Source organism: Phoenix dactylifera, chromosome 17 (genome assembly GCF_009389715.1).
Source record: "Phoenix dactylifera cultivar Barhee BC4 chromosome 17, palm_55x_up_171113_PBpolish2nd_filt_p, whole genome shotgun sequence".
Lineage (NCBI taxonomy): Eukaryota > Viridiplantae > Streptophyta > Magnoliopsida > Arecales > Arecaceae > Phoenix > Phoenix dactylifera.
Window position 1 is genome coordinate 9247115 of NC_052408.1, and position 25444 is coordinate 9272558.

General features: G+C 40.3%; 1 protein-coding gene across 5 annotated transcripts in view; it reads right to left on the minus strand.

The window, feature by feature from the left end:
- Positions 1–24902, minus strand: part of LOC103706371 (pyrophosphate--fructose 6-phosphate 1-phosphotransferase subunit alpha-like) — a 34440-nt gene extending 9538 nt beyond the window's left edge. Inside the window, exons 1-10 of one of the 5 annotated variants that reach the window (XM_039114912.1) lie at positions 24708–24902; positions 23104–23178; positions 21930–22043; positions 21774–21841; positions 21499–21582; positions 3993–4046; positions 3344–3424; positions 3157–3250; positions 2146–2219; positions 1791–1901 (exon numbers count right to left, since the gene is read on the minus strand). In XM_039114912.1, the coding sequence (XP_038970840.1) occupies positions 1791–1901; positions 2146–2219; positions 3157–3250; positions 3344–3424; positions 3993–4046; positions 21499–21582; positions 21774–21841; positions 21930–22032 (669 nt within the window). In that variant the 5' untranslated portion in view covers positions 22033–22043; positions 23104–23178; positions 24708–24902. Of the gene's footprint in view, positions 1–1790; positions 1902–2145; positions 2220–3156; positions 3251–3343; positions 3425–3992; positions 4047–21498; positions 21583–21773; positions 21842–21929; positions 22044–23103; positions 23179–24234; positions 24568–24707 lie in introns of those variants that run through there. The other 4 variants (XM_039114911.1, XM_039114916.1, XM_039114913.1 and 1 more) reach the window with 4 other exon arrangements.
- Between the last annotated feature and the right edge of the window lie 542 nt (positions 24903–25444).

Below are 25444 nucleotides of genomic sequence, written 5' to 3' on the forward strand. Positions count from 1 at the left end.
AATAGTGAGTTCTGGGTTATCAGATATCTCGGATAATTTTTGATATTGATTTGGTTCTGTAGGAGCACAATCTTTTGGACAAAAGGACGTTGAGCAAGGTTATATGCACCCCTATTCGTAGATCGCAGTATGGGCGGTGATTGGTTGTCTGGGTTGTCAACAAAGAGGTAACAATCCTTGTACGCCGACCTGCATGATATAAATACTTTTATACCTATATATGTATGATATGCCATGATCCAGATAAAGCAAGAATAGTTTTACATTAAATTGTATTTTGATCGTATTAACTTGTGATTGGTATTATGATAGATGCATGTATGCGCATAACCTACACTTGCATAATCAGACTAATGGATGTGGTGCTCTAGACTAACTATGCCATATTGGTTGCCCCGTCACGAGCTGAAAACGTGATTGTGATTAGTTTAAAGCTGAAAATGAATAAAAAGAAATTGATGTGTAGATGTGAGTTGATTAAATGAATAGACTTTGGGCTTATCTCGTTACTATTGATTGCCCAGTCACAAGCTGGAAATGTGATATTATCGATTGCCCCATCACAGGGTGGAAATGTAATATTATCGATCGCCCCGTCACAGGTAGGAAATGTGGTACTATCGATCGCCCTGTCACAGGCCGGAAACGTGGCCGGAATTTAGCCCAAAGTCGAAAAGATAATTGATACGGATCAAGTTTAAGAGGAATGGAATTAAAAGCATTGAAAATGCTGATGAAGATATTTGAGATATTGTATGACATATCACACTTGAGTGGCTGAATTTTTATTGATATTTGACGCTCGTATTTATATTGATTATTCGAGCATTATTGATAGCCGGTTTGTGATTTCATGATATATGCATCGATTTCTTACGGATTTCAACTTATACTACTATATTGGTGTGGATGTGTGGGGATTCTTATTGGGCTGAAAAGCTCACCCTTCTCTCTTTTTCAGAGTTGCAGGATGCATAGAGATGGATGGGTTGGGTGTGGAGTGCAAGTGTCAGAGTCATCAGTAAGATAGTTTATTTGATACTGATGAATATTGAAAGTTCTTATAATTGAGCCAATTTGATTATCTAGACATGTTGGATTTGTCTATTTGGATTAATCAATTAATTAATTGTGGATTTATTGGATTTTTGTTCATCTTAAGCCTTGCATGATCTTTAGGACACTGCTCTAGGGCTTATGCGGCCGGTCATGTAACGAACCCGGGTGTTGGGTTTGGGGCGTGACAGTTTTATTTATTTTGGCTCATAGGTTTGTGAATACAAAATTTTCTTCTGTAAATATGTAAATCTGGCTGGGAATCTTGTTAATTGTCATTCATTTGTTTGCTGCCACTGGCATCGCTGCCATCCAAACAACCTACACATGCTGCCTTCTTCTTCCTGTCCGCCCAAAATCCATCTAGCTGAATAACCAGATCATACTGTCAGACATTGTGGCCCATGCAAGAAATGGAACACAGATTGCAATGATATGCAGGTAACAAAGTGCAGCAGTTGTGGAAATTTCAAAGAAACTAATAATCAAGCTTGAAGGAAGTTTAAAACATGACTTCTGATGAAAATTCAAATGAATGCATCCAAGAAGCCAGAACCAACAACACTGCTACTTTCAGCTATTCACTACAAACTGATGCATGGTGCAAATTCTTCATTTCTTAGAGTTGCATCAGGAAAATGCCTTGACACCTAAATTTGGTGTTAACTTTGAAGCATTTTAAGATTATTTGGATATATCAAACTGAGAAGTGACAGGTGAAAGCATCACCATACCTGCTTTTTGATAAATGGCGGCATAGACTCATATAAAGCAGATGCCCAAGGAGATAACTGCTTTGAAATGCTGCCAACTGAAACACCTTTCTTGAGAAGAACATGAATTTCCTGAAAAAGTCAATTTTAAGCTCAAACTGTACAAAAGTAAAGAAACATGTCACATGGATGGTCAAGTACAAACACATTCATATAGTGTATGCTTGCTCAGAACCAAAGCAAAACTTCTGTACCATTTTGCACTTGTTATAGTTTTTTTCTCTTTTCATGCAGTTGAATGTCTATTTAATTGCAGACCAGAAATGTAATAGACATAAAAAAAAAAGGTATTCTATGGTGTAAGAGACAAAATTACCTGCAAGAGGGCATATACTTCTGGTATACTTTCAATGAGACCCTCAGGTAAAAGAATCACACCGTGATATTTGCCTGCAAATACAAGCCAAGTTATGTCAACTCGGATCATATTTGCCATGACAATTATGTAAATAACCACAGTTAAAATGACGATACTTCAACCTTTCAATTTCTCAATCAATTCTATTTTGAATTCCACATAGTTGTAAGGTATTTAATCTTTAGATTCTTTCTAGCGAAAGTCTGTTGTTCCATATAATATTATGGATAGAAATTCAGCACAAGTGCCTAGACTTCATGCAATTTTATGATACTATCATGAAAGAATTCTCAGAACAGTTCAGAAGAGTGATCCTTGCATTTAGATAAGCTGAACTAGGTAGGAAATGAATGTATGGGCAGTGCATCTAGAAACTTCCCGAAGGGAGTAAAGAACCAATTGATCTGAAACTTATTGCTGGTTCTGTGGAACAAGAATACTATCTTTTCTTACCGTCTCTAGAGGAAAGCTGGAAAAGTTGAAATCAAAGGAGAAAAAAAAAAACTAACAAAGTGGACTCGGACAAAGATAATAATTGTTTTTGTAGGATTAAATATTTATCCCCAAAAGTATAAAATGTATCCACCTCGAAAATTGGGAAGTCTAGAAGTTAATCCATTAAAATAGTTGTTTCTGTATAAAAAGAAAAACCTAAAAGAACCCAAGATAAAAAATGTTGTCCATCAACACAGTTACTAGAAGATGACATGACTGACTTCCACTAAAATAGACAATATATGCTCTTTCCATCCAACAAAGAACTGGTGCTAAAAAGTTCTGGTGGCAAACCAAAAAGCAAAAGAAAAGAGACACTGCAACTTAAAGGAAGACATTAACATGATTTCTTCATATTGAAAAAAAGGCTGCTATCCGATTAACACAAAGCATTTAATTGAAACCACATTTTGTTTGTCAATATCAAGCCCCAAAATAACATGACTTTCTCCAGCATTTGCCAAAAATAAATACCTAGTTCTGCCCTGGCTTGAACTGCATCGCAGATCTGTTTTGTTATATCATAAAGGGTAAGCTTTGAAGCAGCAACCTCCTCACTAAGGATGACCTGAAAATTTGTTACAAAAGAATAAATCTTCCTTTTGCACAATGTGATAGTAAATAAATAGATTATAGATGTTCTTTCTCCATATAGACATACCATATTTGGATGAGACTGAAGGGCACATTCCAGGGCAACATGAGATGCTCTCCTTCCCATGAGACGGATAAAATAATAATACTGAAAAATATATAAACAAACTCTTTGGCACTATTTCAGGCTACTGATTGCTTATGTATGATGCAACCAAAAAAAAACAAATCTAATTTTGTGGAGCTTAGTAATGACATGACCAAATCCTTGGATTCTGATCATTCTCCAATGCAGGAGAAAATGGGAAAATTAAGGTGCCAGTTTCTGAAGCATCTTTATGTACTTAGCATATGGGCAAGGGACAATCATGCATGGTTCTGCTAGAGGAAGATTTTTCTTTTTTCTTTTTTATTTTTTTAATTTTTTTTTGCTTGGGGTGGTGTTGGCATCTATTCAATAATCTGTAAGCGGAGGTCCTCAGATCAGGCTAAATTCATTTTGAACAAGTCATGGCCAACTGACTTTCTTATTCTGGTATAGTCATTGCGCAAAATACCAGGAGTAATCATGGTAAGAAAGAAGAAAATGATGTTGAACAATATCCACTAGAACTCTCCATTTCAGAAATTGACACGCTACAGGGCCACCATTGGCCAACTTATAAATTTTAATCAGATGAGAACTACAGTAATTCTGAAACCATGTAAACCTGTACCTTTTCAGCGGAAAGAGCATCGGTGCATATATTGCTTATGAGTTGAGAATTCACCTGAAGGAAGAAAAAGATCAATATCGAATATGTCGTTCATTCCATAGTTCTAAACCAATTGAAGAATGTAAATATCAAAAAATAAGATTATGTATGGCATAGACTAACACTAGTGATATGTTTCGGAAGCCTATCGGAAAATAAATACTTTTCATAGAATGTAAGTGAGAAGTAGCCTAACACTTGATTGACGATACTGAAAGGCTTGTATAGCAACTCATTATTTCTGGCACCCGAGTTTAACCCATCATGTGATCTAGAAGATGTGTCTTGTCAATGGACTGTGTTTGTGCAATAACTGGGAGTAACTTGAATCCAAATTGTTTTATCTTTCAACAGCTTCCTTATCAATTTCATCATTATCACGTGTGAGAGACGATCTATAATGGGATACTGCTAATTAAGAATCTTTAGTTTCTAGTTGTCATGCACAAATGTCAAGAAATGGAAAGACAACCTATATTTAATGTAGTTGGAAGATTTGTTGGTAATAAATCTTGAGTGACAGAGAAAAACTAGAGTTGAAGAATTGTATTGTGGGAAGCATCTGAATCAAAGTTTGAACTAAGAAATGGTTCATTCAATGCTCAAGGGATACAATTAATCAATTTTTCAGTTTATCAGATATATGACACAGATAGATGAGAGATGAATTGCAGACTTCCACTGGGACCAAAGAACTGAGGATAAAGTGAGACACGCCTTAATTTAGTGCTGTATGAAGCCCAGATTCCTGTGCAACTTTGGGGAAAAAATAGAGTATCGGAGCAAAGACATGGTTCTGCATGGAACACAGATCTATTAGTGTATTTGGCTTTATGTAAAAAAACTAAAAAGAAGAAGAAGAAGAAGAAGAAGAAGAAGATTGCATGGCATTCTTAGAATCTAATAGCAAGAGCAAAAATGAGATCTGATGGAGGGAAAATGAATTATATGGTCCTCACAGTTTCAAAAGTTGCATTGGAGCAACAACATGAAAGAGAGCTCTAACTAAGAAAGCACATTCCACACCATAGTTTACAACCCCTGTTTCTAGGTATGCATCAAATAAACGAAAATAGGTTCAAGGTTGAAAGAAAAGTTCGAAATACTGATGCTAGCAATCAAAATTAATGGAGGACAAAAAAAAGTGACAGACTTGGGAATTGTGACTAAGGTGCTTTTGCTAGTAGTAAATAACTAAAATCTAAAGATCAAAGATGGCGTTAGTAGAAAGGGCTGGATTTGGACTGATGGGTCAACAGAAATGGAAAATGAAGACATGAATCTCTTTGTCCAAAAAGATTAAACAAAAGTTTGAAATTGGGGGTTTAGTTTCTATATATGAACAAATGGAAACTGGGTTTATTAAGTATGTGAATAAAATTATGGGGGCAAAGTTTCTTAGCATATGGGTGGGATGACTTGGTCTCCTCAACACACTTGAATCAAGCATGTTTGACACTTTGACGTAAAATCAGCCAAGAATTGTTTCACAAAAAAGAACCCTTGGCTGTGCAAGAGTCCACTTAATTGTCTTTTGAAGAGCTGGGTTGGGATCTGAGAATATATCCTTTAAAAGAAAATTGACCCCCTAAAAATAACTTTTTAGAGCAAGGGAGACTACCAGGTGTGAAGAGAGAAGGTTCCCCCCACAACATGGTAATAGAGGCCTGGCTTCCTTCCTCGCATGTTGGCCTTGGGCCTTAGAAGGTAACTTGCCCCATGACAAAAAGTATTTCTACATATGGCAAAGCTCAAAGACCAAGGTACGCCTTCTCGCACCAGGCCCCATATCGGTGTTGGGAATTGTATCCTAAATGTCAATCGTCAGCATATTGATGATTGAATTTTGTAAATAAATTGACAAATTAATAAAGTATTATTTGGCATTATTCATCATTTCATCTTCAAATGAACTCTTATATGATGAAGTCCTTAGGACTTATGTTATGATAAAGGAGGATTTATCTTTGAGTCCTTAAACTTGTTCGCGACCAAATAATATGTTGTTACTAGGACGACAACATTATCGAGATTAGGTCGTTGTGTGACATATACGTTGGTTGTTCTCTTAACCAAGGAGTGTGGAGACACTGGTATGCCATACAGGTGAAGTGTAGGAGTACATTTCACTGAACGTGACCAATTCCGGAACGCTCTACTGTCGAGAGATGTTCCGAGTGGATATGGGTATAAGTTTGGCCCTCTGACCTGAGACCGCAACCTGTGACTAGCAAGCAACTCACTGTACTTTGGTACCGGACTACCTGAATTTCTAATTCAGTGACGGAAGCTCACTGGGTGCAGTCAAGTACTTGCGTAGTCAGTTGTGAGTCAAGATGGAATTGACCCCTCCTGGAAACAGGAATAATGTCTTGTGATTAATTTAGCAAAACCTTGGCCAGGGTAATCCCAGTGAGGAGTCACGGGATATCTAAAGTTAATCACATAATGGATGTACTAATTATAGGGTTGACAGTGAGCTCTAAGTCATCCTGGCATTAAGAGTCAAAGGGATTGAATTATACAGTAACCATAGTTCAGGGTTTCAGAATATTTGCTTCGCATATATCCGGCCTATTCGGACGTCGGGTACCATTGCTAGATGGTCACATCGATTAGTGTAGGAAGTCGTTCCTATACTACCGGCTTAGGTTCGAACCTATGAGGTCACACGCATAGAAGTTTCTAGGTTGATCAAATGGCTGATTGATGATTAAGAATCATTCAGGGGTAATTTGGTCAATTCGATTGACAAATTATCCTAAGCAAAAGTTGCATTAAAATAATTATTAAATTATTGAAGGACTAATTAGCAATTAGATTGCTAATGAACTCAATTTGATTGAGTAATTAAGCTTAGGTTGAGCCAAATTGAATAGGATTCAATTTGGGCTGCATCAGGGTTTGACCTAATTGGATTGGGTTCAACCCTAGTAGATTGTGATGCAGGACGAAAGAAGGCTGGCTGGCTGAATCAATCTAAAATAAAATCAGGCTGGCTGAATCGGCTGGAATCCGCTGAGCTGGCTGGATCCTGTGGCGACCGGCTGACCTGGCACTAGTGTCCGCACCAACTCTCCTCGGGTGGAAAGAAGTCGACCTCGACGAAAGCGGCTCGGTAAAGCCCCGGTAGTACTCCAACAAGTCCGGGTCAATCGGCGGTATCTCCTCGCGCTGGATCCAAGTGTAGCCGGACCTTGGTCGTCCTCGCCAACGAACCAGAAAATGTTGGATGCCTCCATCACTGGTAAAAACTATTTGCTCGGCTAAAATAGAATCAATATACTCTTTTTGTGCTCGATGGAGGGTAAAAGGAAACGAAGATGGCATGGAATCAATAATAGGATAAACATCAGGCGCATGAGAGTGTGCAGCAAAAGAGCCATCAGGGATTGCAACCAAATCTTTAATATTAATAGTAAGGCTATGACCGAAATCAAATGGAAAGTCAATGGCATAGGCGTCAGTGCCATCCTTGTGCAACACCCTAAATGGTCCAATACTAAGAGACTGCAATTCCTTAAGATGGATCATTACGTAACCCCAAGTTTGAAATTCTTTAGCATGGAAATCAGCTTGCATCTTATACTGAGCAGTACATGCATGAATGCCCTTATGGATTTCCTGATACAACTTATGAATGTGTTGTGTAAATGCATATGCAGGCTCAGAAATCCTAACATCAATTTCGATGGGTTGTGCGAGGGCATTTCCAATTACACTCACGGTAGACTGGTCAGACTCGTTATCTGACTGTGCAAGCGAGCTAGGTGGAGTGTGGGTGCATCCTAGGGTTTCAGGTTTGTCATCACACTCTTCCTCAATGTCCTGAATGTCATCGAGGTTTGGTTCATAGATTTGCTCCTCTAAATCATCTATGTCACCTCCCTGCTCTTGCTGAGCAATAACGAAAAATTTGTTCGCACATTGGGAGGTATCGTGACCAAAACCTTGGCATTTGTAACACCGAATTTTGGAATGTGGTTTGGGAGGCTCACCAAGCATTCCCTTGCCATTAGTGTCGCGGCCTGTGACATGGGCAGTAGGAGGGGGCCTATGAGTAGTGGACCCTACAGAAGGTTTGGACCCTAAGGAATTAAGGCCGGTGGGAGTGCTTCGTGTGTCAGGGCGCCTTACAAATGTGGACTTAGTGTTCCATCGATTTAGGAGATCGTCTTGGTAGTTAAGGGGCAGGTATTTTTCTTTAAGTCTCTCTTTCATCTCTACCCAATCAGTTACTTCATGTTGATGTCTCCTAGCTAACAGATGTTCGGTACTTTGCCAGAAAAGTTTAGCTCGACCAATGAGTTTCATTCTAGCGAATCGAACTTTTTTGTTCTCAGACAGATTGTACCACTCAAAGAAGTGGTCCATTTCGTGTAACCAATCGGAGAAGACTTTCGGGTCAAGACGACAGTCAAAAGTGGGGGCTTCCACCCTAATGCCTCGCATTATATCTTCATCAGGGTCACGAGGTTCTCTGGGTTCTACGGTATGTCGGTGACCTTTATCAACATGAGGAATGGGACCAGGTCCTCTAGGGCGAGGGTAGGCATAATGGTGACCTGGAACAGACCTATGATCAAAGTTTCCCTGCCGAACCGAACCTTGTTGTTCTAGGATTTGTTCTAGGGTATCGTCCTCATCAAGACCCGGTAAATGGGGAGTACTAACCTTTTGGGATTCAATAACCCTTTGAAGTGAAGCCTCCATTGAATCGAGTCGGGCATTAACCTGGGTGGACATTGTGGTTAGGTCATGAATTTGGGCATTGTTTGCTTGGACTTGAGCATTCGTATTTTGGACTTGAATATTAGTTTCGTGGATAGCTTTTAATAGGGCTTCAATTTTGGAATCCATGTCTAGGGGGGACTCAAGATGAGATGCGACACGACCACTACGTAGATGCATAAAATGAATGACAAAATGTATTAGCCGACCAACTATAAAGGTTCCTAAGTAGACCTAATGCATGAAATGAATTCACAATTGCAAAGTAGATGCTCAATATAATCGGAAGCTAACTCAAGCAATTGAAATTGGCTTTGAATTACGTAATAAATTCAGATAAGAAGTTGCAGTCAAATAGTACTAGTTTTCAGTGTGTTGCAGGGCTGCACAGAGCCTAAAAGAACTCCCAAAGATTAGATAACCCTAAAATTAATAACAAAGATAGGCCACTACTAGGGTTTTGGTGTTGTTTGGAGTGGATGTGTTGAATTTTCAGGAAGCAATATCAATAGAGCACTTAAGAGTTAATTAATTCTAAATTTAGACAAACAAATAAAATTTGCAGTAAAGGAAGAAACCTGACCTGGGTTGGGGTGACGTCCAGAAATGCTGCACAGTAAGTAGGCTTGTCAAACGGCTCCAGTTGGGGTTGATCTCAGCAACACGGCAGGTCGAAATGGGCTCTGCAGTGGCGTTGCAGGCCGACGGGCTTGGGCCTGTGAGGAGGAAATCGGATTGGGCCCGATGTTTAGGGCCTGAGAGTCGGGCCCAGTGGATTCTTTGGGAGTGCGGGCGCGGGCCCGATGAGAGAATCGGCTCGAGAGAGAAAATGAAGGTGGGGTGGGAGGTGAGGTGGGTTCGGCCGTGAAGGAAGAAGAAAGGGGAGGAGAGATGGGGTTACCCTTGATCCCACAGAGGGGAAGGGAGGGTGCGATCAGTGGAAGAAAGAGGAGAGGAAGGGTTAAGGGAATCGTGGCACGGGGGAGGCGCTGCGTGTGGGTGGCGTAGGAAGGGGGCGGCGCTGCGGTGGAGGCGGAGGCGGTTGCAGCACGGGGGCGGCACTGCGGTGGAGGCGGAGGCGGTCGCAGCACGGGGGCGGCACTGCGGTGGAGGCGGAGGCGGTCGCAGCACGGGGCGGCGCTGCGTGCGGGCGGCAGAGGAAGAGGGCGGCGCTGCGTGCGGGCGGAGGCGAAAACAGCAAGGCGGCGAGGGCGGTGCTGCACGGGAGGTGAAGTGGCGACAGATCTCAACGGTGGCAGGGGCGGCGAGGCCGGAGGGGCGACGGCTGCAGCGGCTAGGGTGGAGCGGCGCTTCACGGGCGACGGCGACGGCGAGCGAACAGAGGGAGAAGATGAACAGAGGTAAGTTTTTTTTTTTTTTTTTTGGCACGTGCGGTCACGTGTGTACCTTTTTTCTTTTTTTTTTCTTTTTTTCTTTTTTACTTTTACTTTTTTTTTCTTTTTTTTTTTAACTCGGATCCGTTAGGATCCGGGTTATCGGGTTTGACCCGACCCTATACCCGTTACGGGTTTGTCACGTGAAATCACGTGCGCTTTTTTTTTTTTTTTTTTTGGCATCCGGGCTACCGGATTCGGGTTAACGGGTTTTGTGACTTACCCGTTAATCTGTTCTTCAACATCCCGATGGGTTCGGGAGGGCAGGCCGATCTCCGCAGCGGTGGCTGCGAGCAGGGGCGGAGGGTCGCGGCGACTGTACTGGCGACGGGAGACTCCGGCAGACGGCGGCGTCCGGTGGCGAGCCGACGGCGAGGCGGTCACGGCTCCGGCAGCGGCTTCCGGCAGCGGCCCCTCTGCGGATCCGACGCAGGTGGCTGATGGCGGTGGTGGGCGCAGCGACGGAGGACCTCAGGCGACGAGCTGCGGCGATGGGAAGGAACGGCGGCGTTGCCCCTTCGGGTCCGGCCACGGGCGGTGGCCACAGAGGCGCAGCCGATGGCTCTCGTGGGGTCGCGGCGTCTTCTGTTGGTGGACCAGCGGCGGGACGGCGCTGCGAGGTGGAGGCGACGGTGCCGTGCGGTGTAGCCGGCGGCGAGGGGGGGGACGTGGTGGCCGCGAGCTTGGCGGCCGGTGGGACGGGCCCGACGAAAGGGGTTTTCCCCTTTTTGCCTCTGATGAGAACGGATCGAGGCTTTAGCAGCAGGGACAAAGCCAGCCTGCTCTGATACCAAAGCTGATGCAGGACGGAAGTACGGATTGAAATACAGAGAGAAAGAGGAGAGGAAGAGGGGAAGAAGAAGAGGAGGAGGAGAAAAGGAGGAGGAAGAAGAAGACCAATTTTCATTCAATAATTCATTAAACCCTAAACATGAGGATGGACCCATATATATAGGGTCACAAAATAACAAATAAACCCCTACAAATAAAATAATTCCAAAAAGCTCCTAAAATGACAATATGCAAATAAACCCAAATGACAATATGCAAATAAATCCAATCAACATAAAATAAATCAATCTAAAATAAAATCAGGCTGGCTGAATCGGCTGGAATCCGCTGAGCTGGCTGGATCCTGTGGCGACCGGCTGACCTGGCACTAGTGTCCGCACCAGATTGAGCTTGACCCAATTGATGGGACTTGACCCAATTGGATTGGGCTTGATCCAAATCAATTAGAAGACCCTATTTGATGAGGATTATGAGTCCAAATAATCAGAATTGGATAAGGAGAAGAATCCCTAAATTTTAGGAACCCATCCTTATCTTCTTGGAGAAGAATGACACCTTAATTTATTCCCAATATTTTCTACGCCTATCCTCTTTATTTTTGGCCAAAAATTGGCGTGAGAAGAGAGGAGGCGTGGGGCTATAATTCCTATAAAAATGGCGCCTTAAATCTTTCTAGAAAGATTTAGATGAATTTCCTAATTTGTAGGGATTGCATGGTGCATGAAATAGGGTGGTCTGCGGCTGAACTTTGGACGCATGAATTCCTATCTTTTAGGGATCCAAAATGCACGAAATTTGGATATGTTTATCTCCTCTTAGCTGTCAAACCACCAGAATTTTTTGGGAATTTTATCAGCCAAATTAGTTGGCTAAATTAGGTGTGATACATGGGTGATCTTTTGGCTATAAAAGACCCCCATGCCTTGGGTTCAAGATATACCATATTTAGAGGTTTCAAAAAATTCTGAAAAAATTCCCTGAGGGCCTCCATCCCTTCTTCTCCTTCTTCCTCACGTCCATCCTCCATCTCCTTGAAGAACAATCAAAGGTTGAGTGTTTAGAAGGAGAAAGCTTCAGCCATTGCTGCGTTCCTGCGCGAGCTAGCACTCCCGCGGAAGACGATCTACCTAGGGCTTCACGTGTACTTCTCATAGAGGCCATTCGTGTGCGTGGCTGCGAAGTCAAGGATCAGATCCATAAGTTTCTTCCATCATAAAAGGTATTAATCCCACATCAATATTTTATTTTGGAGTCAGGGTCTAGGTCTGATTCCCCGAGGTTTTACCCTCCTTTGGGGCTCCTCACGGAGTTATCTCCAGAATCCATTCGATGGATATTCGGAGATTAATCGAAATAGAGTTCTTAAGTTTCAGATCTGATAGTTAATCATGCATGAAAGTTTTAGCATAATTGTTTAAACGATTCCGGCATAATCCTATGTGTTCTTAAGGTGCTGATTTCTAGATTTGATGTTGTAAGCATGCATGAATTAAATTGTTTGATTCGATTTTTCCGCTGCATTTTAAAACTTAAAAAGAACTACGTATGGCTTGATCCCCCTTATGAAGGGGTACGTAGGCAACCCGATCAGGTTCAGCCATGGTTTTAAAAAAAATAATAAAAAAAAAATCAACATGCTTAACACCGAAGAACCTAGGATTCACTTTCAGTGGTATCAGAGCCAGGTTTATGTTTAAACTTTTATGTTTTAATTCTTGCAATTAAATCTGAAATCATTAACATGTTTAGATTAGATCTAAAGTGCTTTTTATGATTGATTTAATTGCTGATTATGCATGATTAAGTAGATCTGAAATTTTGGATGCATATGATGCATGTTTGTGTTAGGATTAGTAACATGAATAAATCTGAAATCATAATATTGTTTAGATTAGATCTAAATAAAGTTTATGATTCATATGATCTCTGATTTTAATGAACAAATCAGATCTGAAAACAAAAGTGAAAAAACAAATACGTAAGATGTATGTTGTTTGTATTAATTCATGTTGTTATGTATATGTGATGCATGAACATAAAACATAATGACTTAAACATGAATTAAATCTGATTACATGTGATTAATTACAAAAACTCAGATCTGAAAATATGTTTTAAGAACTGAAAGATTGTAATTAATATGTAATTAAAAAGAAATATGCAATGATCAAAACTTTCATATGTCTAAACTTAATTGAGAATTAAGTGTTATGAAATAGAATTGTAACTCAATTAATTGACATTGCATAATTCTTTGGGCATATGGGTTAGCTTGAATCAAGTTCTTAGGATTGGGTTAGACCTAAGGTTAGAATCAAACATGGTCTAATTAGAGTTAATTGATCAAATCTAATTAAGTAGTAACTAGATTAGGTCAAGGAAACTCTAGGTTAAATACAATAGTTGTAGATTGATCAATTCCATGTCTTTGATTAGACCAAGATGGAACTTGATTTAGGCTCAGAGGTGTAGCCCGAGTCATTTGAGTAAATCAAATCGAAATTGATTAACCAGTCGATGTCTAAGGTAAGTTTGGCAGTTTTGACCGGTGGTTTTTAATTGGGAGCTACTCGCACTGATTCGTCTTTGTCGAGTTAATGGCATATCCCTTCCACCGATCTCACTTACCTGGCCGACATGGTCAATCACATTTTGATTGGATCACTTAATGATTCGAGTTAGCCCATGCCTTAACGAAAATCAGTATGACTGATTTAGGTGTCTCCTTAACCGGTTTGAGTCTAATCTGATTTGGTGAAGTCAGTGGGAGAAATTAGACTAACCGGATCTTCTTATCTATCCTAATTAAGAAATCCTCTAAAATTATTAGGTCCTTAAAATGAAATGGTTATGGGGATAACTAGGTCATAGCCTCCCATTAAGTTGGGTGATAATGGGTCCAATGTTTTGATAATTATTGGAGGCGCGACACGCCTGGTACTTATCAAGCATTGGAATTGTCATTCAATATATGATGAGTTAAGTGTACCTTCAATAGGCGGTCAGGTGAGCCGAGCCACACTCGGGCTTGGCCGTCTATTAGTTGATTAGACTTAACCCTATCATTTAATGGTTGGACCTGACTAGGGTATTTGGTGGAGGCGCCACACGCCTGCCGAAGAACCTAGGGCAAAATTATCACTAGAAGTTGCTTGGTGAAGCAACTGGTTTAGAACCTACCAATAGGTGCATATGGGTTAGCCGAGCCACACTCGGGCCTATATGCGATCTATTGGGTTCTAGTGCCCACTAAAGAATTAGGAGTAATTTTTCGAATTGGAGGTAGAGGCTACCAATTTGTATAAAATAGTGAGAGTATCTTTAGACTAAAGTCCAAGTCTACTGTGTTTAGTCAATTCATATACTAATAGCCAAATTTTCTTTTTATGCAGAAATGGCCACTAATTTGTCACTTCGCTCATTGTTGGACAATGACAAGTTGACTGGTCCAAATTTTAATAATTGGCATAGGAAACTGAAAATAGTGCTAGAGCATGAAAGGATCCTTTATGTGATAACGGATCCAGCACCTGAGCAGCCCGCTGCTAATGCATCAAGATCGGCCAGAGACACTTATCAGAAGTGGCTTAGTGACCGGATCACTGTTCGATGCATCATGTTGGCAGCAATGAGTGATGAGTTTAGTAGGCGTTTTGAGAATACGCAGCCGGAAGATATTATTCAAGTGTTGAATGAATCATTCGGTATTCCTGACGACGTTGAGAGGCACAAAACTAGTTGTGCCATCTTCAGCGCCCGAATGAAAGATGGAACCTCGGTAACTGATCATGTACTGTACATGATTGAGTTGATCGAGCGTCTAAGCTCTCTTGGTTTTTCCCTTCATGATCAATTGGGGAAGGATGCCATACTAAACTCATTGCCTGGATCATACCGTCCTTTTCTCACTCATTTTCGTATGACGAAACCTGTAGTGAATTATCACCAATTGTTGGGGTTACTACAGATGTTTGAGAATGATCACCAACTTCTTAAGAAGACGGTGAACTTTGTGGGAGGTTCATCCAAGGGTCGCCCCTTTAAGAAAGGAAAAAAGAAAAATAAAATTCCAAAGAAACAAGTGCACCATGCTCAGCCTAGTCAGAAAAAGAATAAAAAGGCTGATCAGAGCAAGGCGGAGTGCTTCTTCTGCAAGAAGCAAGGACATTGGAAGAGAAACTGTCCTCTTTACATTGCATCTCTCGATCCGAACCGGCTTAAGAAAAGTGGGCAATCAGTTGCCAATCAAGGTACTTATATGATAACACCTTGCAATTTTTCTATTTGTGATAATTCGACCTGGGTATTGGATACCGGTAGTCCTTTTAATATTTGCAATTCGTTGCAGGGGCTACAAGTCAGTGAGAGGTTTGAAGAAGGAGAAAGGTTCCTGAATGTTGGAGATGGAAGATCAGTTCTAGTTCTAGCTTTAGGAATTCTTAAACTTGAATTTAGCTCTCATGTAAATGTCCTTAGTGATTGTCACTATTGTCCAAGTTTTTTATTGAATGTCATTTCTGTAGGCCTTTTGGCCAAAAATAGTTATGAAATATCAATAAAAAAGGATTATTGCAATATCATTTGGAATGGTGCTGCTGTAATGAATGGAACTCTGAGTAATGGCATTTACATTTTGTCACAGCCTGTTCATGTAATGTACAAGTCCAATAAGCGTCCTAAAATAGATAATGTCACGGATGTCTACCTTTGGCATCATAGGCTAGGACATATTAACAAGAACAGGATGAACAGGTTAAGTAAAGAGGAAATCCTCGATGTTAATGATTATGAATCATTGACAACCTGTGAATCATGCCTTCTTGGTAAAATGACCAAATCACCTTTTACCGGAAAAGGTGAACGAGCCAGTGACTTATTGACCCTTGTACATTCTGATGTATGTGGGCCAATGAGCACAAATGCTAGAGGTGGGTATTCATATTTCATTACGTTTACAGACGACCTTTCTAGGTATGGTTATGTCTATTTAATGAGACATAAATCTGAATCATTTGAAATGTTCAAATTATATCGTAATGAAGTAGAAAAACAAACTGGAAAGAGTATTAAAACTCTTCGATCAGATCGAGGAGGTGAATACCTCACCAGTGAGTTTTTGACATATCTAGGAGAAAATGGGATTCTCTCTCAATGGACTCCTCCTGGTACACCACAGTATAACGGTGTATCAGAAAGGAGAAATCAAACTCTGTTAGACATGGTTCGATCCATGATGGAGTTTGCTGATCTGCCTATATCCTTTTGGGGATATGCTCTTGAGTCAGCCTGCTACATTCTAAATAAGGTTCCAAGTAAGTCTGTAAATAAAACACCACATGAGATGTGGACTGGACGTAAGCCGATGCTCTCTCATCTTAGGGTTTGGGGGTGTCCAGCGTACGTCAAACGTTTGAAGACAGACAAACTTGAACCCAAGTCTGACAAATGTTTCTTTATTGGTTATCCTAAAGAAACTAAAGGATATTACTTCTACTTTGCTAAAGAACAAAAGTTATTCGTAAGCAATAGAGCTGTTTTCTTAGAGAAAGAATTCCTTAGTGAAGGAACTAAAAGCTCTAATGTTGAGCTTAGGGAAGTTCAACATGTAGAAGATCCAACACCATCTACTGAACTAGTTGAGTCGGATTTGATTAGATCAGATCCAGAACCCATCTTAGATGCACCATTAAGGCGATCAGGTAGAGTACCACGTCAGCCGGACAGATACTACGGTTTCTTGGTCCAGGACGGGGATCCTGTCGAACTTGATGAAAACGATGAGGATCCGATCACCTATATGGATGCTATGCAGAGGCATGACTCTGATGCATGGCTTGGAGCCATGCAATCCGAAATGGAATCCATGAAGGTCAATGATGTATGGACATTAGTTGACCCACCCGAAGGGATTAAACCCATAGGGTGTAAGTGGATTTTCAAAAGAAAACGGGGCGCAGACGGAAAAGTAGAGACCTATAAAGCCCGTCTGGTTGCCAAGGGATATCGTCAACGTTATGGTATTGACTATGACGAGACGTTTTCTCCTGTGGCAATGCTCAAATCCATTCGGATTATGTTTGCGATAGCAGCACACTTAGATTATGAGATCTGGCAGATGGATGTTAAAACCGCTTTTCTAAATGGAGATTTAGAAGAGGAGGTGTATATGATGCAACCTGAAGGTTTTATATCTGCAGATGAGTCTAAGGTGTGCAAGCTTCAAAAATCCATTTATGGATTAAAGCAAGCTTCACAGAGTTGGAACATACGATTTGATAAGGTGATCAAATCATATGGCTTCATTAAGAATGAAGAAGTGGGCAAATGGTTCAGTTATTATATTTCTTGTTTTGTATGTGGATGACATTCTTTTAATCGGGAATGACATTCCTGCATTACAAGGAATAAAGGTTTGGCTATCATCTCAATTTGCCATGAAGGATTTGGGAGAAGCATCTTACATTCTAGGGATGAAGATCTATAGAGATAGATCTAGAAGATTGCTTGGATTATCCCAATCCATATACATTGATACTATACTGAAAAGGTTCAGTATGATTAATTCCAAGAAAGGCTATCTTCCAATGGGCCATGGAATTAATCTCTCTAAAAGGGATTGTCCGACAACCTCTCAAGAAAGAGAGAGTATGGATAGAATTCCATATGCTTCGGCAGTGGGATCTATAATGTACGCCATGACATGTACTAGACCAGACGTGGCATACTCACTAGGAGTAGTGAGTAGATACCAGTTTGATCCAGGTAGCAACCACTGGAAGGTTGTAAAAACCATCCTTAAGTATTTGAGAAATACTAAAGATCAGTGGCTTGTCTACGGTGATTCTGACTTAAAACTTGAGGAATATACCGATTCAAGTTTTCAGTCAGATCAAGATGATAGCAAGAGCGTGTCGGGATATATCTTCACTCTTAAGGGTGGGGCCATCTGCTGGAAGAGTTCCAAGCAGCATACAGTGGCAGATTCTACATGTGAAGCAGAATACATTGCAGCATCTGATGCAGCCAAGGAAGCCGTATGGTTGCGCAAGTTCATCACCGAGCTGGGAGTGGCACCTTCCATTGATGGTCCAGTTCCTATATTTTGTGATAACACTGGAGCCATAGCTCAGGCAAAGGAACCTAAAGCACATCAGCGGACCAAGCATATTCTGCGACGCTATCACCTGGTTCGAGAGATTATAGAACGAGGTGATATTGATCTTCAGAAGATTGACACAAAAGAAAATCTGGCTGACCCATTTACCAAAGTCCTCGGCATCAAAGAGTTCAACGAACACAAGTCGAAGATGGGTATTAGATACTGTGCCGATTGGCTTTAGGCTAAGTGGGAGTTGTTGGGAATTGTATCCTAAATGTCAATCGTCAGCATATTGATGATTGAATTTTGTAAATAAATTGACAAATTAATAAAGTATTATTTGGCATTATTCATCATTTCATCTTCAAATGAACTCTTATATGATGAAGTCCTTAGGACTTATGTTATGATAAAGGAGGATTTATCTTTGAGTCCTTAAACTTGTTCGCGACCAAATAATATGTTGTTACTAGGACGACAACATTATCGAGATTAGGTCGTTGTGTGACATATAAGTTGGTTGTCCTCTTAACCAAGGAGTGTGGAGACACTGGTATGCCATACAGGTGAAGTGTAGGAGTACATTTCACTGAACGTGACCAATTCCGGAACGCTCTACTGTCGAGAGATGTTCCGAGTGGATATGGGTATAAGTTTGGCCCTCTGACCTGAGACCGCAACCTGTGACTAGCAAGCAACTCACTGTACTTTGGTACCGGACTACCTGAATTTCTAATTCAGTGACGGAAGCTCACTGGGTGCAGTCAAGTACTTGCGTAGTCAGTTGTGAGTCAAGATGGAATTGACCCCTCCTGGAAACAGGAATAATGTCTTGTGATTAATTTAGCAAAACCTTGGCCAGGGTAATCCCAGTGAGGAGTCACGGGATATCTAAAGTTAATCACATAATGGATGTACTAATTATAGGGTTGACAGTGAGCTCTAAGTCATCCTGGCATTAAGAGTCAAAGGGATTGAATTATATAGTAACCATAGTTCAGGGTTTCAGAATATTTGCTTCGCATATATTCGGCCTATTCGGACGTCGGGTATCATTGCTAGATGGTCACATCGATTAGTGTAGGAAGTCGTTCCTATACTACCGGCTTAGGTTCGAACCTATGAGGTCACACGCATAGAAGTTTCTAGGTTGATCAAATGGCTGATTGATGATTAAGAATCATTCAGGGGTAATTTGGTCAATTCGATTGACAAATTATCCTAAGCAAAAGTTGCATTAAAATAATTATTAAATTATTGAAGGACTAATTAGCAATTAGATTGCTAATGAACTCAATTTGATTGAGTAATTAAGCTTAGGTTGAGCCAAATTGAATAGGATTCAATTTGGGCTGCATCAGGGTTTGACCTAATTGGATTGGGTTCAACCCTAGTAGATTGAGCTTGACCCAATTGATGGGACTTGACCCAATTGGATTGGGCTTGATCCAAATCAATTAGAAGACCTTATTTGATGAGGATTATGAGTCCAAATAATCAGAATTGGATAAGGAGAAGAATCCCTAAATTTTAGGAACCCATCCTTATCTTCTTGGAGAAGAATGACACCTTAATTTATTCCCAATATTTTCTACGCCTATCCTCTTTATTTTTGGCCAAAAATTGGCGTGAGAAGAGAGGAGGCGTGGGGCTATAATTCCTATAAAAATGGCGCCTTAAATCTTTCTAGAAAGATTTAGATGAATTTCCTAATTTGTAGGGATTGCATGGTGCATGAAATAGGGTGGTCTGCGGCTGAACTTTGGACGCATGAATTCCTATCTTTTAGGGATCCAAAATGCACGAAATTTGGATATGTTTATCTCCTCTTAGCTGTCAAACCACCAGAATTTTTTGGGAATTTTATCAGCCAAATTAGTTGGCTAAATTAGGTGTGATACATGGGGTGATCTTTTGGCTATAAAAGACCCCCATGCCTTGGGTTCAAGATATACCATATTTAGAGGTTTCAAAAAATTCTGAAAAAATTCCCTGAGGGCCTCCATCCCTTCTTCTCCTTCTTCCTCACGTCCATCCTCCATCTCCTTGAAGAACAATCAAAGGTTGAGTGTTTAGAAGGAGAAAGCTTCAGCCATTGCTGCGTTCCTGCGCGAGCTAGCACTCCCGCGGAAGACGATCTACCTAGGGCTTCACGTGTACTTCTCATAGAGGCCATTCGTGTGCGTGGCTGCGAAGTCAAGGATCAGATCCATAAGTTTCTTCCATCATAAAAGGTATTAATCCCACATCAATATTTTATTTTGGAGTCAGGGTCTAGGTCTGATTCCCCGAGGTTTTACCCTCCTTTGGGGCTCCTCACGGAGTTATCTCCAGAATCCATTCGATGGATATTCGGAGATTAATCGAAATAGAGTTCTTAAGTTTCAGATCTGATAGTTAATCATGCATGAAAGTTTTAGCATAATTGTTTAAACGATTCCGGCATAATCCTATGTGTTCTTAAGGTGCTGATTTCTAGATTTGATCTTGTAAGCATGCATGAATTAAATTGTTTGATTCGATTTTTCCGCTGCATTTTAAAACTTAAAAAGAACTACGTATGGCTTGATCCCCCTTATGAAGGAGAACGTAGGCAACCCGATCAGGTTCAGCCATGGTTTTAAAAAAAATAATAAAAAAAAAAAATCAGCATGCTTAACACCGAAGAACCTAAGATTCACTTTCAATCGGTGCCACCTTGTTACCATATCAATGCATTCGGTACGGAGATCGGTTTGGCATACCAAGTGTCAATATGCCCTCCGTACCGTGTACAGTACGGTATGCTCCATATTGCCCAGTTCGGTACAGTATAGTGTATATTGCTCAAGAACAATTGAAAAGGATTCCCTCCATGCTGATATTTTAGCAAACGCCTAGATGGCCTTAAGCAAGACGAATGGCACATATCAAACCATGCCATGTCAGCTTGGACCTCACCTTTAAGGCCCTTGAACATTGCCAAACAGTGGCTTGGTCTCCATCCACATAAAAGAAGAACTGAAGGCTGCTTCTTAGCATACAGGTGAGACCCCTCTCCTAAGCTTATGTGAAAAAGATCTTTGAAGTAGGAATACGGCATATATCTTAATGTGTCACATGAATCAAATCCCATGAACATTTTCAAAAATATGGAACATATGTGGTTCCCTAGCCAGGCCTATGCAGCAACCTATTGCACTGCTGTATAAAATGAGTCCAAATGTCTACTTCTGGAATACTATATAGATAGAAATGGATGACCTGAATTACTGACCTTTAAGGCCCTTGACCTGAATTACAAATGTTCTCTTTGAAAGGAGAACACAAATATTTATTTTTTTAAGAAATGATTTTATGTAGTTTATGCTATTACTTCTCATATATTAGATTCTTGCCTTTTTTTCAGTTTCCTACTAGTGAATGAAAAGATAAATTGGAAATTTTAAAGAAAAGTAAGGTGGTAAGCTACCTTGCAGATTGTATCAAATCCGACATTAGCTTCAACAAATTGGTTCTTTAGATCCCCATAAAAGGTAACTGGAACGCCAACAACCTAGGAAAACAAGTTTATATGACTATTCTGTAGTGCAATGTAATGTTAATGGATTTTCACTATCTTCCCTGAGGAGTAAGTAGGTCACACCACTTGCAGCGGTTTTGCTTGGAGTCAAAAAAGAGCAATAATCTTGATCAAATAAGAAAATGATAGGAGTAGAAACAGTTCGGAAGGAAAGCATCAAGCACCTTTGTCGAACACTTTGCCTCTGCAAATGTCTCAGCAAGCTGAGCTGCATCAGTATTGGATGTCACACCTTAATGTGGAAAGAAGATATGAAGAATGAGTATAGTCTCCATAGAACATTTGTTTGTTTAATGTCAATGGTTTGAGGGGAAACTTACCTCCAATAATCACAAGTCCATCCAACCTTAGTGTTTGACATGTAGTTAATGCAGCATTTACTTGTTCTGTTGTTCTTATTTGATCCATTGTTCTTCCCAACATATCATACCCCCCTTAGACAAGAATCAAATAATCAGCCATGCAATATCTTGAACTGCTTATTAAAAACCACATATTCTCTAGCAGAACAACAAAGCCAGTTAACAATTTTTCTTGACAAGGACATATAGTAAGTCTTGAATTAGTTAAGCCTCAAATCAAACCAAAACGATATCATATTGGTGTCAAAAGACATTCTACTCATCCTATGGATGTAACTGAGTTCACAAACACCCATGTATAATGGCTTTAATGTTCTGAGAGTGCATCTAGATAAGTATGCCTCAGTGCAAATGTATAGTGCACTAAGTTGATAATAAATAATCCACAGTTCCACACCATGCATCATAATTTACACCTACAAAACATGGGGAAAATTTAACAAATTTGAAGAGTTTCAAGCCTTGGATTGGTAGAATACACCATAAATTATTTAAAACTGGTCCATTTTATAGCAAATGCAATGCCAAGAAAGGAGTAACAGGTTTTAGCTTTCAGGCATTTTGGACCATGTAGATTTTGACGAACAACATGAACTAATAACTTGGATGACCTATCATGCATTTTGAGACTAAGGAACAACTTTGTTGCGCATATGTTAGTTAGGTTTTAGGTGGATCATATGGTAGATTTTATCTTATTACCAACAAAAAGAATTTGATGAGAAAAGTGAAACATAGATTAAAAACTATATAAAAACAAAATATGCATATCACTTGTCCTTAATTTCTGCAATTAGTCAATTGGTTTGAGCATCTTCCAGTAAGGCCATGTCAAGCTGCTGGAGCAAAATACAATAACAACAACCAGTAGAAGAAGAAGAACAACCACAATAACAACAACAAAAATTCCAATATAGAAATACTCCAGACATATTTATTTAGTTTATATTTTGCAATAGAGTCCATTTTGGCAAATACGATCTTGCCTCAACAATGATATCAGATTTTCAGTTGCTAATGACCTACAATGTTGTCAAATGACTCTTGCACACGGGTGGCACATGGGACCGTTGATCGGACAAAAATATGTGGAAATGTTACAACTAATGAAGAAAATGAGTCAAAGTTAAACCTTGATTGCGATATTCTGAGACAACATCTTCTGTAATTTCAAGGGTTTTTTGCTTAAATAAGCCTTCAGTTCCTCCTGTTATCACAGAAAGGAGATAGATGAAACGTCAAGAAAGCATAACATGACAAGCAATATGAAAATATAAGAACCACAAATGCCAACAAGTCAATTGTGAAAAGTCTCGCAAATCTGAAATACAGGTATGAAAAACATGAACTAATATAATATAGTTGTAACTGTAGATATATTAAACACAACCAGCAAATAAAAAGAGTATATATTTTTGTTATAAAAAAGAAAAAAAGGAAATCGTATTCAGGATGAGACTGCTTTAAGAAGGTAAGGTATAAAGCTGACGACATGGTCTTATGACTGAAACAAAAGGCACCACCATTTATAGTCCAGAGATCTGGGGTGAAAAGAAAGTGGGGCACGCTGGAGTTAGTAGATAAATCTGATACTTGCCAGTGGGACCTTTTTTTATAAAAAAGAAGAAAAGAATAGAAAGCAAGGGAATATATGAAGCTTAAAAGTCCATTTTTGGATTAAATGATAAATACAAAAGCATGCTTAATATCATTAATTGAAAGTTCACTCGAGCCATCGTACTTGTCAATTGCTTCCTCCCACTGTATTATCCACATGTAGAGTGCAACAGAAATCTTTTTCACTACTTCTATCTAAGTCATTTTCACTCTCTCCTACTTTCTAACCCTTCAACATGTATTTGCCCATCTCCTTGTATAGTTTATACCTATTTCCCATAACAAACGGCCCAACCATCTCTAATTGTCCCCCCCACACTTTATCCTCTACTGATGCCATTCCTAAGCTTTTGTCAAAACACTCGTCATAAATGTTACAGTCCACGACATCAGCACATATCCAGCTCATCTTCATTTCTACCAAACTCATCCGCTTAAAAATCCTTTCAATTGCCCAACTGTGCAAATAATAATAAAGCTATCATTATAATAAAATTGTAAAATTTCATTTTCAAGTCCTAAGAGATTCAATGATCGCCTAATACTCCAAACACATGTTAAATATTCATGCTAATCCAATTTCAGACATCCTCATCGATATGTTAAAAAAAAAGAACTAAAAGAAAAAAACAAAGAAAGAAAGAACCTCAATAGTTCACCATTCCCAGGATACTCTTCCCTCCCTCCCTTCTTCCTCCTCGGCTAGGGTTTCTTAAACCCTTACTTGTGCCGCCGGAGCAGGAGGTCGCAGCTCCTCTTCAGAGCTAGGTAAGCCCCCTGATCATGTATTTTTTCCCTGCTTTCCTTTTCCGTGTTTCCAAAATGAAATAGAGGAGGGACTCCACGGCTCTCGGCCGCAGCCGCTGACAGCTCTCGGCCGGGGGCTGCAGTCGGGCCGGAGTCCTGCCCCTTTCTTTCTCTTCGGTGGGGCAGAGGGCCTCGATGAAGAGAAGAAGGGAGACGGAAGGAGGAGGAGGAGAAGGAGAAGGAGAAGGAGAAGACCAAGAAAAAGAAGAAGAAAGAGAAGGAGAAGAATAACAAGAAGAAAAAGAGAAGGAGAAGAAGAAGGAAAAGAAAAAGAAGAAGAAGAAGAAGAAGAAGAAAAAGGGGTGGACTCACCCGTGTGCGGCCGCGAGCGTCGCCGGCACCGCTGGCCCCGGCCGCGGGAGCCGTGACGCCGCAAGCTCGGCCGCGGGCAGCCCGGCCGTGAGCGCCACGGCCGTCGCGGGGAGCGGCCGCAAGCTCCGCCACGAGCGCCCTACGGGCGCCGCCGGCCTCAGCCGGCCCCTCCCGAGCACTCCAACAAAGATTCCCTCCCCCCCCCCCCCCCCTCCCCCCCTCCCCCCCCGAGCGCACCCTCATTGGTTCGCGGGAGAAGAACTGAAGAAGGGAGAGGGAAAAAAAAAGTTCCCAAGAAGAGAAGGAAGACGAGAAGAAAAAGAAACGAAAAGAAGATAAGAAAAGAAAAGAAAAAGAAAGAAAGGAAGGGAAAAAAAAAAAAGGAAAAAGAAAGAAAATAAATAAATAAATAAATAAATAAAAATGAAAAATGATAAGCGGAAAATAATGCTCTATGATGTTGATAGGTACAAGAAAATTGTCATCTGAGTTTAGGAATTTGTGAACGAACCAAGGTTAGTAATTCTAGAACAAATTTTATTGATTTCAAATTATTATTTAATTATAAGTATAAAATAAAAATATATATATTTGATATGATGCATTTTTTTCAAAAATAGGATCAAGCATATGATTGTATGTGATTCATGAATTTGATTAAATTGCATCCTTCATGAATTGGGCATGAATTATGGTTATGATAAATTGCATGGAAATGATATTTATAGTATGATTAT